The 13452-nt window shown below is 37.3% G+C and overlaps 1 protein-coding gene across 1 annotated transcript in view; it reads left to right on the top strand.

Moving 5' to 3' along the window:
- The window catches only part of LOC120865404 (ryanodine receptor 2-like), an 803227-nt gene that overhangs the window by 282417 nt on the left and 507358 nt on the right, over positions 1 to 13452 (top strand). Inside the window, exon 3 of the mRNA XM_040242681.1 lies at positions 4180 to 4284. Within this exon, the coding sequence (XP_040098615.1) occupies positions 4180 to 4284 (105 nt within the window). The remainder of the gene's footprint in view (positions 1 to 4179; positions 4285 to 13452) is intronic.

Genomic DNA, 13452 nt, shown 5'->3' with positions numbered 1-13452 from the left:
ATTGAAAGGGCAAGTAAAGTTCTTTAAAATTGAAGTTCTAAAAATTAATTTTCTCAGTAATTAGACTTGAGTTAAAAAAAAAAAAGACTAAGGAAAAGATGGTGCCTTGCAAATGCTTGTGAATTGAAGTTCCCAGTACAGATATATTGACTGTTTTACTTTATCTCTTGTGCTTGATGTTAGGATTCATTTTGATTTGGGCCATTTAGTTAATCTTTAATTCATGGATGAGACCATTTATTTTCCTCTGGCAATTTCATTTTGGGGAGGTGGTAAAAGGTCTTAATATAAATGCTATATAGTATGATTTAAAAAATTCAGGGTTATTTGAAGAAATATACATCTAAATGAAGGAATATTTTTAGTAGTTTACTTTAAAAAGTATACAAGTTTTGTGATGATTTCTCTGTATTGCTCAAAATTTTCCTGTAAGGAAAAGGGGTAAACATTTTTTGTTTCTACAGTGCTCAGCCTTTCTGTTACAGTTGTGTGTTTTGATGGGGAATTGTGGGGGGAGGCAGAGAGAGAGAGAGAAAGATGCTCCAAAGCAAGAAAAAGCTAGAGTTTGTGAGAGAGAACTTCCTTTGCTGCTTATCTGCTCATTTATTCCTGTTAACTTTCACTATCTGTTATGAGCATGCCAGTCTAAAAATATGAATTTGGTTGGCAGGATTGTTTCATTGCAAATTCATGTGATTTTCAAGTTTCTTTAAAATAAATGTAAGAGATTTCAGTGATTCATACTTTAACATTTTGATTAAAGTGAAACAGGAAACAATTTAAATATACCCAAGATGTAAACTTTTCAATATGACCAGAAAGTGCCTTTTCTTGAAAATACTGGAACACTTTAGGTGTTATGAACAGGTGCATAGTTAATACTTTGTGTTTTCAAACACTATTTCTCTAAAGTAGAATTCACTTAAGAACCAATTTTAAGAAATGAGTGGTGCTTCATAAATGGGGAGAAATGACAGTATGCAAAACTAATGACGGTAGCTCACTTATTTTGTGTTCTTGTTATGGTGTTGACACTACGATAAGCTCTTTGCTTAGATTATCTCAATTATTTTTTCACAGCATCCCTATGAGGATGATATAATTACTATCCCATTTCTCAGGGAAGGAAAGTAAAGATTATAAAAGTTAAGAGCTCTTAAGTAGTAAGGCCTAGATTTCAGCTTTGGTTGTCTGTTTATAGAATCCAGTCTTCTAGCTATTATAATATACTGATTCTAAAGCAATTCATGAATATGTGTCTGAAATCAGTTCAGTGGTATGTTGGCAATGGCTCTTACAGATTTCTGAGAGCTGATTATTACATATTTAGCAAGTTTGTGAGCTGATTAGTAAACTTTGATACTTTGAAATCAGCCATCATTGGAGTATTTACACCACAGAAATGGGCAAATCAAGACTTTTTTTTTTTTTTTTTTGAGACATTAGTTCACCAGCACACCATTCCTTAACATAGTTTTCTATCAGTGCTATTTGTCAAAATGTAACTTCCAAACTCTCAGAGTTTAAGTGGATATGAATGGAATAAACAATCAGTTTTTTCCAGTAGCATTTGTTTTAGTGTGATAAGTTGTTATTAATATAGTTATAACTGAGAATATTAAATTTAAAAGACCTTATCCTGAATTTCAGGGTGGAAGAGAGTCTGTTTCCTAGCTTCCAGTCTTTCATCTGAGGATTTTTGGAAAGAAAGCCCTTGTCTAGCTGGCTGCTGTCAATGGAAATAATTAGTAAATTGTCCATAATAGAAATAGATAAGAGTTTTAGTTGAGTCACACTGAGGACTATAGCTTAGAAGCCATAGATTCAAGAAGCATCTGAACTGTCTTCTGCTAGACTGCAAAGTAGGGGAGGCTTCTGATAGGCAAACCCCACAAAGTTACATAAGTTGTTTGTCAGTTATAATTGGATTGGCAAAAAGTAAGGATGCATGTTAAACCAGAATTGGTTAAGGGCTGAAATGGTTGAATAGTTACATGAGGAGACCATGAGACTGTAAAGGTGCAGCTGGCAGCTACTAATAGATCTTGTTTGACCATGACTGGTGACATCCTGAATCTGATACAGTTCAGAAAATTCAGGTCCTCAGTAATACAGGAATGTGTCTGAAATCACAACCACAGTAGCCAATTAGCCCCATTTTGAATGCCTGAACAACAGTTTTATATCTTGTCACAACAAAAGACAAACACCAAATATGACGGGATACAACCCTTCTAGGTTTCTAAAGAGACTGATTAGCTCAAACACAGCAAATCAGCGTGAACCTTGGTGTCTGGGCCACAAAGCTCATCATGGAAGGAGTACTAGCATTAGGAATGTAGGAAGTGGGGACATTTATCTCTGTCTTCAAAATGGACATTTATCCTTATCTAAGCAATCTGGTAAATGCAATTTAAAAAAATGGTTAAAGCAGATGTACAGTGCCTGTTTAGTAGACCATAAGACAGGCTGTTCTGGTTAAAATAAAGTTCAAGCCAAATGTTGTATAAACCAGAATGACTTCCCCATACCTCAGTGAGGAAAACTTCTCTCAATTACTGTGGAGTATAAAAGCAGTGGCTGCACCCAGATTTGAGAGATTCTTTTGACTACCAGCCGAGATAGTCTGAGGAGAAATGAAAGGAAGTTGGGCTAGAAGGGAGGTGCACAGAAACATGTGATAAAGGGTAGAGGAATTCAGAAAAGTTCATTCAAAAATAAAACATGGGTGCCAAGAAGGCTTGTGGGGTATGAGTAAACCTAGTGATTATGTTTCTTTTTTCCATAAAATAATTTAAACTGCTAGAACCGTAGTACTTAATCTTTCCTTGAAACCTTGAAGCATCATTCTCTGCTGATAAGGATATTTTTATTGGTAGTGATTCAATTTAATAAATACTTCAACACTGTAAATTGTAATTTTGAGGCACTGAATCATGTTATCAATTTATCCTCCTAATATTCTTTTTAGTAAGACATATTCTTGCTTGTGTTTTGTGTTTAATGTATTTATATAATGTTCTTCTGTTAAGAAAAGGCTAGCTTGAACATCTTAATTGAACAGCTGCATTGCCTGCTGGATCCTGCTTGTCTAAAACAAAGGCATGCGTGGGTGATAACATATTTGTTCCTGATTGGGATAGTATTGTCTAACTTGGCAGTCACTTCCCACACTGTTTCGTTTGTCTCCTTGGTAGTTACTTTTTGGGAGTTTCAGAATTTATGGGGTTATTACTTGATTGAAGTGGAAGTTTATGGAAGGAAATAGAAAAAAAGAATGAATGACCAAATAAAGCAATACATACACACCAAATAAAAGTCAGACTATTGCATACAAAGTTAGAAGCTAGATATGATATCCAACTTGAGTAAGACAGGGTAATTGTTATCTTTGTGGATAAGAACAAGCCTAAGTAAACAAATATTTTATACCAGTTCGTTTTTATATTTACTCATTGGAAGGACTGATGCTAAAGCTGAAGCTCCAGTACTTTGGCCACCTCATGCAAAGAGTTGACCCATTGGAAAAGACTCTGATGCTGGGGGCAGGAGGAGAAGGGGACGACAGAGGATGAGATGGCTGGATGGCATCACTGACTCGATGCCCATGAGTCTGAGTGAACTCCAGGAGTTGGTGATGGACAGGGAGGCCTGGTGTGCTGCAATTCATGGGGTCGCAAAGAGTCGGACATGACTGAGCAACTGAACTGAACTGAACTTCACTACTAACGGAAGTGTTTTTCTGTCCTTTTATTTTTTATCAACAAACTACTTGGTAAATTAGAAATGAATGCTTGAGAGTCAGAGAAGTCTGGCTTTTTGGTCCCACCTTGAAAAATCTAGTAATTGTGACTTGGAAAAGTAACGTAACTTCTGTAGTTTCTTATCCACACAGTAACGTAGTATTGTAGATGACCGTGAGCGTTGTTGATAAAGCTGTGAAGTGCAGTGCCTAATCAGAGTAGGCACTCAGTAAATGGTAGCTATAGTTATCCACTAGTTAAAACACGGTTTAAGTGTGAGTGGTATAGAGAGTATATTTGGATGATTTGGGCGCTCATGTCAGAGAACTGACAAGTATTCTTTCTTTCTGTGAAAGAAACTGAAGTATCATAAGGTAAGTTTGGGTCTGGATGACTAAAGGTGATGGTGATGGTGACTTTCCCTCTTTCCGCACAGAATGTCCCTCCAGACCTCTCCATCTGCACCTTCGTGCTGGAGCAGTCCTTGTCTGTCCGGGCCCTGCAGGAGATGCTGGCTAACACTGTGGAAAAGTCTGAAGGGGCAAGTACTTAATTTATGTAGGCTGGCAGTATTTTAAAGAACTAAGCTATTATATAAATGATTTCTTCACAGGTTTTGGAGATGTTCTTTTGACTGAAATAAGGCAATGTCGTTTAGTTCTGATTTTCTTAAGTTTGCCTTTCTGCTTTATCCAGGAGATCTGTTGATGTCTTAAATAACTTAAAAAAAAAAAAAAAAAAACAACACAAACCCATCCTCAGGGTAATCTGTGTCCTTGAACCTCATGCTTATTTCAGTAGTTAAGGCAGAATCTCTTTCTTTGAGCATTTCTGTGCTTTCTTACATTTTCAGAGCTGTTATTTTGACTCTTTCAATTAATTGCTTTATGCATGGCTGTCATTAATCTTTATTTCATTCTCAAATGCCTCTAACCATGTGACTATGTTCTAAACTTCTTTATGGCAAGTAAAATTTCATGGCACTCATATATTTGAAGTAACGAAATTATGGTGTTATAGCTTTAATCAGTTGTAATTTTGCAAATAGCTAATCATTTTCTTCTGAAAATTGAGATTTTTATTCTGTTGCCAAATGCAGACGGTTTTCTTTGAAAGCTTATTTGGTGATTTAAATTATGTTCTATTCTGTGTTGAGTGATTCTGGGCTACTACCCATTCTTAGCTAATTCATTAAATTTTAGAGTTAAGCAGGAGGGTGTTGGTCAAATTTTTGTTTCCTAGTTATGTGTTTGCTTGTTGCTATAATTACTGCAGTATATATTTTAATAAACTATACTATTTCCAGGAATGGAACTGAACATATTTATTTGCCATTACTGGTCCATGTGTTGCTGTTTTTGTTGTTAATCATTGCTGTGGTGTGGATAAGTAAAGAGATTAAAAAATGATAATAAACCATTTAACAGAAAATGAATGATAAGTTCTGATGTGATATATTTTCATTAGCCTTGTAGTTTTTTAAATTTTAGTATCATACAGGTTAGGACTTTAATTGCCTTGTGCATTAATTTTAAATTAATTAAAAATTTTAATACTATATCACATGTATGTATATATGGAAGAGATACTTTAGTGATTTTTATTTGATATTAGAGTAACAGCTTATTTTTTAAAAGATCCAACTATGTTATGCATATTTAATTTTTCAAGTACATTTTTGGTTACAACAGTTTGAAATTACAGTATTAAACTACATGAAGTTTAAAAAATTGTTTTTCTTTATATTAATGCAGTGCTTTTGGAGTAGGGTTGAATTAAAGCCTTTCTCAATTCAACTAGTTTTCTTTCTGCCTGGATAACCAACCCTCTCTTGGATTTTAAACATCACTGAGGCATGCTGCTGCTGCTGCTAAGTCGCTTCAGTTGTGTCCGACTCTGTGCGGCCCCATAGATGGCAGCCCACCAGGCTCCCCTGTCCCTGGGATTCTCCAGGCAAGAACACTGGAGTGGGTTGCCATTTCCTTCTCCAATGCATGAAAATGAAAAGTGAAAATGAAGTTGCTCAGTTGTGTCTGACTCTTAGCGACCCCATGGACTGCAGCCTACCAGGCTCCCCCGTCCCTGGGATTCTCCAGGCAAGAACACTGGAGTGGGTTGCCATTTCCTTCTCCAATGCATGAAAGTGAAAAGTGAAAGTGAAGCCTCTCAGTCATGTCTGACTCTCAGCAACCCCATGGACTGCAGCTTACTAGGCTCCTATGATCATAGAATTTTCCAGGCAAGAGTACTGGAGTGGGTTGCCATTGCCTTCTCCACTCACTGAGGCATATCTGCTTTGAAATTCCAATCTGGCTTTATGAAGGAAAATTCTTTTCCTTTTGCATGAGCATCTAGAAAAGTGTGTATTGTCATTTCACTTATCTTTATAGATACCAACTTATGATTAAATTACCATAAAATTTTCAAGTTGCTAAGCTGCTTTTTCCAAATTTAAACTCTTGATAAGAGGTTTTATCTCCCCAGAATCTGGGCAATGGATTAGGCAAGCTCTCAAATTATCTGTGTATATAGAAAGTGTTGAAAATACTGTTTTTGGACTTATTGAAGATACTTATTAGTTAGAATTTCTGCCCCCCAAATATATTTATTTAGCTTAATTTTGAGTTGTTCTCCTCTAGAAAGCTTCTGTCAGAAATAACATGATAATTTATGTGATATGTGGAACATGATGTATAAAGCCCAGTGTAGCTACGATTAGACATTAATTCTTAAATGATAAGTGAGAAAAAACGGCTTCAGAAAAGGAAAATATTTCATTGAGCCAAATCTCACTTTCAGACTAGGAAGAACCACTGTCCAGTGACTCAGAGGATATTATATTTGGGGGAAAGAAAATGCTCTCTTAGACTACAGGAGAGTTTTGATTGTACCTGGGAGTGATGTTCGGGCTACCCAGATGGCGCTAGTGGTAAAGAACCTGCCTGCCCATGCGGGAGATGCAAGAGTGATATTCAAAATATTTCATAACTAGTTTGGCACAGGCATCAATTACTCAGAGTGGAACTCAGCCAGAATGCTTGAGTCAAGGTTCTGGCAAGAATTGGGGATTAGTCTGAGCAATTTGGGGGTATTCTGGAGGAGTCATGGGCTGGTCAGAATTAGGGAACTATAGGGACTTGGGGCTGAGGTTATTTACTAGGAGACCTAGTTTGCCACCTAACAACCATCTTCATCATAATAGTGGAAACAGCAAAAGATCATATCTGATTACGTGTCATCAGTGGATGCTGCTGGCACTCGTAGGAGTCAAGTCTTTGGACTCCATAGGTATCCATACCCTCTTTACTAGCCCCTCATGTGTCTTCTTTAAACTCGTGGGAATCAGTAGCAAATACTTTTGGCAAGCAAACTGTCATCTCTAACAATAAGTTATATGCAGTAGATTTGTTTATAAAGATCCACTTTGTCTTAGATGAAGTATGTCAGCAAGGAGATGCTAATTTTCTTGAAATCATTTTTTTTGTGATATAAATTTATTTTTTAATTTTTTGAGCATCTGCTTTATTTTTTAATTGGAATGTGATTGCTTTCCAGTGTTGTGCAAGTTTTTGCTGTACAACAACGTGAATCAGCTCTAGGTATACATATGTCCCCTCCTTGAGCCTCCCTTGCACTTCCCTGTGCCCACTGCACCCTCATCCTACCCCTCTAGGTCTCATGGAACCCCTTGTGCTATATAGCAGCTATCTGCTTTACACATGGTAGTGTATATATGTCAGTGCTAGAAATCGTTTCTCTCCCTACACGTTGAGGAGTGTATCAAAAAGAATCTTGTGTATTACCTAATTCCCCCACTCTTTTATGATCAACTTTCTTTAAGAAGCCTTGTTTTTTAAAAAATAATTCTAAACTCCCTTATGTAATTCAATACTGTTAATAATACTGATACTCTTTATTATCCAGAAATGCGCATAGCAATACAAACACACTTGATGATAATGAAAAAAAATTTCACTTAGAATCATGCCTTTTATTTTTTGTGGTTAAGCACCATTTGCCTTGTATTCTTAGGTCCCACCAAATAAATGCATGGTTTTTATAAAGTTGCAGGAAATTTAATGGGAAATCCCCAACATCATTTGTGTCAAACAGATCATGAAGATTATTGACAACAAAAACAGATGTGTAAGATGAAACAGGAAGAATATTACTAATTTAATGAAGTTTTGATTCCACAGAATTGATTACTGTGGCTTATTAGTAAAATAACTAGAATACAAAACGAAAGTGAAAGTCGCTCAGTCATGTCCGACTCTTTGTGACTCCATGGATTTTATACAGTCCGTGGAATTCTCCAGGCCAGAATACTGGAGTGGGTAGATGTTCCCTTCTCCAGGGTGATCTTCCCAACTCGGGGACTGAACTCAGGTCCTCCCGCATTGTAGGCAGATTCTTGACCAGCTGAGCCACCAGGGAAGAGGGAGCTAGTAGTATAAGTAGCATAAGAAGCCTTCTGAAATATTGTATTAAAAGAGGTTTTCTAAAATATCTACTATTTTAAAAAGTATGATTAAACCGATCCAGATCAGTTTGCTGCTGCTAAGTCACTTCAGTCGTGTCCGACTCTGTGCGACCCTATAGACGGCAGCCCACCAGGCTCCCCCACCCCTGGGATTTTCCAGGCAAGAACATTGGAGTGGGTTGCCATTTTAATTATATGTAATTCCAGATCAGTGTGTAATTCCATTGAACATAATTCATCTTTTTTTCTTATTTAAAGCATACCAGTAGTAAACAGGCCAAGAGCTTTCTGGCTTTATATGAATAGCTGCTCATAGGGCCTTTAAAATCCTGAGAGTGGAGACGATACAAAGAAAACAAGGAGAAAATGACTGCAGGATCAATGCCCATCCCTTTGGCCAAATTTTCTTGTATCCTCTGTATATGCACTTCCTTGCTTCTGTTAATTTTTTGTTCCCTGCCCCCCGGGTTTTAGGTGGCTCTGGATCACTAGTCTGCTTCTGTATCCGCTTCTGTCTATCTCTTCTCATTCTTCAGATTTGTTTTGCATATTGTTGATATAGCATAGGCTAAAAGCTAGGTTTTCTAGAATTTGAGAATTGGTTAAGAATACCAGTTGTGCCACATATTCACCCTGTGGCTTTAAGGAAGGTCGGTCTTTATCATCAGCTTTGTGCGTGCTGAGTCACTTCAGTCGTGTCCAACTCTGTGTGAACCCATGAACTGTAGCCCCCCAGGCTCCTCTGTCCATGGGATTCTCCAGGCAAGAATCCTGGAGTGGGTTGCCACGCCCTCCTCCAGGGGATCTTCCCCACCCAGGGATGGAACCTGCATCGCTTGCATCTCCTGCATTGGCAGACAGGCTCTTTACCACTAGTGCCACCTGGGACGCCCCAGTCATCAAGTTTAGTGAAAAATAGTATTTGAAAAAAAGAATTATCAATAAATTTCACAGATTGCAAAACCAAAGCCCTTTCTATTATGCCATGTCATTTCTCACTTTATATCTGTGCTTTTGTGAAATGGAGTCCTAAATTAGACATTACAAAATAAAATTGAATGGAGAAAATATTCATTGAAAATGCTTCTGAATTAATTCAGGTATAATGACACAAATGGCCAAAAGCATAGGACCGTCTAAATTATTAAATCTTGTTAACTAGATCACACGCACAAATAAGCAAACAATATCACTGACTATATTTTAACCTAACTGTCCCATCATCAAACTGGCAGGATCACGTGGCAGAAATGGCTGTCTGGGATACTGGAGGGAGGGGGAGGGGTTCCTGAAATAGCCATGGTTGCAGAGAAGCAAATTGCCAGGGCCAGGGAAAAGGCAGTCAGGGATTAGTAGCAATTCAATCAAAGGCATATACAGGTATGAGAAAAGGAATAAGTAAAACAATAAAAACAGCCACTGTTAAATGGATGCTAAATATTCGTTATATACTATCATTTGCTGCTGCTACTGCTGCTGAGTCGCTTCAGTCGTGTCCGACTCTGTGTGACCCCATAGACGGCAGCCCACCAGGCTCCCCCGTCCCTGGGACTCTCCAGGCAAGAACACTGGAGTGGGTTGCCATTTCCTTCTCCAATGCAGGAAAGTGAAAAGTGAAAGGGAAGTCGCTCAGTCGTGTCCGACTCTCCGCGACCCCATGGACTGCAGCCCTCCAGGCTCCTCCATCCATGGGATTTTCCAGGCAAGAGTACTGGAGTGGGGTGCCATTGCCTTCTCCATAATATGTGTCAGTGATAATATTTGCTTATTTTTGTGTGTGTTCTAGTTAATAAAGTTTAATAATTTAGATGATCCTATGCTTTTGGCCATTTGTTTCATTATACCTTAATTCAGAAGCATTATTTTTGTAATATCTAGTTTAACTTAGGATTCTGTTTCATAGAAGCACAGATATGAATTGAGAAGTGAGTATAGTGGAAAGGGCTTTTGTTTTGCAGTCTGTGAAATGTATTGATTTTTTTTCAAATACTATTTTTAATAGTTTCACTTGTTGACAATGCATTGCTTTTGTTTTAACATCATGAACATATTAAGTGACTTCCTGATATTAGTGTTTAGGAGGGTCTATACAAAAACATCATTGACTGTCCTTTCTATCTTTTGGTTTAGCTGTTTCTAGGAGAATTGTAGGAGAAGGCACTGGAAACCCACTCCAGTACTCTTGCCTGAAGTATCCCAGGGATGGGGGGCTGCCGTCTATGGGGTCGCACAGAGTCAGACATGACCGAAGCGGCAGCAGCAGGAGAATTGTAGGGTCCTTTCCTTTTTGACTTCTGCTTGTAGCTGCTCGACTATTGGTGCCTTATTGTTAGACTATTAGTAGCTTGAACCAAGAAACAAAAACTAAAATTAAACCAGTATTTGTCCCTTATATCCTGCTGTTTGGTGGGGAAGGAGATTAAAATTTTTAATTTCAATGGTTCTGATTAATATCATTCATTCATGTCATATTTTCCTCTTTACTATAGGTAATTGGTAGGGTTTTTTTAAGTAGTTTCCTATAATTTAAATTATAAATGATACTTTAAATATCTATAAAATTACAGTGTAATTATAAATATTGCTTAGTATGAATAAGTCAGTTCTAATCATCCATATATTTAATGCAAATTTTGAATATTTAGAAGATATGCTTTATAAACCTCTGTGGATAGAAAGATGAATAATAAGTGAGTTTTGCCATCAATGGATTCACAGTCGAATGCAAGAATGGAAGGATAATTATAGTGCCATATGATGTGTGATATCAAAGAAGAGTAGATATAATTATTGTATTAGCAGAAGGAAGGGTTTGACTTTGTGGAACTTGGCATTCTTTTGACTTTTTTTTGGATTTTCTATTACTACATCATTTCTAAGACAAATGGAAATGATATTAAAGCTATTAATATAAAAGTCACTTAAATTTTTTCTCCAGGGACCAATTTAATCTCATTATGCTGTTCTTTAGAATTCTATTAGAAACTGGTACTTGACAAGAGGACTATACACAACATGTTCAGGGATATTCTTAATATGATTTTTATGTTTCAATTTACTGAAATAGTTTATTATTTTATATGAAATCCTGTTTCATATTTCTAAATTATATAATCTTGTAATTAATGTTACAAAATGCCACAGTTATCAGTAGACTTAGTTATCAATAGAGAGAGATATCAGACTCTGACACTTTCAGTTTTTATGAAAAATGAAGTTATAGAATAGCGAGTATTATTAATACAAATGCGCCACTCTTTTAATGAAAATCTCTGCTTTTTTTAGAAGCATATATTCTGAAAGTATTCAAAATGCATCATGAAGTAGCCATTTAAATTAACTGGTAAATGAGGTGTCTTTTTTTTAAATAGTCCATGGGGTTACTAAGAGTCAGACAGGACTGAGCGACTTCATTTTCACTTTTCACTTTCATGCATTGGAGAAGGAAATGGCAACCCACTCCAGTGTTCTTGCCTGGAGAATCCCAGGGACGGGGGAGCCTGGTGGGTTGCCGTCTAATGGGGTCGCACAGAGTTGGACACGACTGAAGCGACTTAGCAGCAGCAGCAGCAGTATAAACATTAAAGCACCATAAATCAGTTTTTAAAAAATACATTTATCAAAAAATGAAGTACTAATTTCAGGCAAGTAATTGCATTTAAGATCATTTTATATAAATGCAAGAGCAGAAGTTGAAGTTCAAGATGCGTGCTATATTCCATAGTTATTAGGCATATAGATTATAGAGAAACTCCATGAGTTAAATTTCTGGTAATCTTTGGAAAACTGCTTAAACTTTCTGTACCTCTGTTTTCTCGTCTGTAAAGTAGGGGCAAATAATAGTATCCTCTCATTGTATTGTTGTGAGGATCTAATATGTCATGAAGTGTATAGAACATTCATAGCACATAGGAAGCACACTATAGCCGTGTGGTTGCATGCATGAAAAGTTGCTTCAGTCATGTCCGACTCTCTGTGCGCCCATGGACTGTAGCCTGCCAGGCTCCTTTGTCCATAGCATTCTCCAGGCAAGAATACTGAAGTAAGTTGCCATGCCCTTCTCCAGGGGATCTTCAAGAACCAGGTATTGAACCCGCCTCTCTTATGTCTCCTGCATGGGGAGGCTATTTCTTTACCAGTAGTGCCACCTGGGAAGCCCATATCTTATTATAGCCTATATCTTATTACTGTATTTGCTTTGGGAATGCAAATGTCTTCTCCAGACCAAATATTTGGTCCAAATAATAAAAGCAAAGCAAACAGCAATTACCTAGGACTCCAGAGAGTTTAGCAAAAGCAGGGAGATTCTGGAGAGAAGCCACCCTTGGAAAATAGAATTGGGACAGTTTGGTTTTACATTTTTGAGGTTTTTAGCCTGAAGATTGTGGTCGCTAAAACTTTGAAAGAACAAGCACAGTCTCTCCAAAGACAAAATTCAGGGCCTTTTGAAAGTCAAGGAGTAGTTCTAGAAAAGAGAAATCCAGAGAGAGGGAGACCCAAATTTTGTGCATAAACTCTGCCCAGGTTTCTGGCTGATGCTTAACCATCTGTATGGGGGACAGACGTCAATTCAGTTACCACTGCTAACGTTATTACTGCTCTGAGATCTGCACTGCCACCAAGCACTTTGCAGTTTGCAGTTTGAGTCCTACCAAGTGGATTGCTCGTTAAAACAAATACATCAGTGTTCTTTAGCGGTGTATAGTAGAACCGCAACAATATAAAAGGACAGGACACAATTCACAATTGCTTAGGAAATGAGCAAATGTGACCCAGTCTCAAGGTAAATGACTACCAAGAACAAGAGAGGGACAGTCTTAGCAGATGAAGATTTAAAGCAGCTATTATGGCTATATTCAGTGAAATCAAGGAAAATACGTTTACTGTCAACAAAAGAATTAAAAAATCAACATATAAAAATGATTCAAGTAACAAAATGGAGTTTCTATAAAATGGAAAACTATGTTATGTGAAAAGTTTACTTATTTAGTAAGTGAACTAGGATACAAATTAATCTCACTTGGAGTCTGAAGTCTATGCTTTTTAGCTACTTACTATGGAGTATTCGTGTAATAAGAGGCGAGCAGTGGGAGAGCCTAAGGGGATATCAAAACTAAACGTGGGAACAAGAGGAGGAGCACCCCAGGGAAGGCTCTGGCAAGAAAGAGCCGGGACGATAAGGGGAAAGCCAAGAGAAAATAGCTACAGAAGCCACATATATATTCG

Source organism: Oryx dammah, unplaced genomic scaffold (genome assembly GCF_014754425.2).
Source record: "Oryx dammah isolate SB20612 unplaced genomic scaffold, SCBI_Odam_1.1 HiC_scaffold_6, whole genome shotgun sequence".
Classification (NCBI taxonomy): Eukaryota; Metazoa; Chordata; class Mammalia; order Artiodactyla; family Bovidae; genus Oryx; species Oryx dammah.
This window is presented reverse-complemented; position numbering and strand designations above follow the sequence as displayed.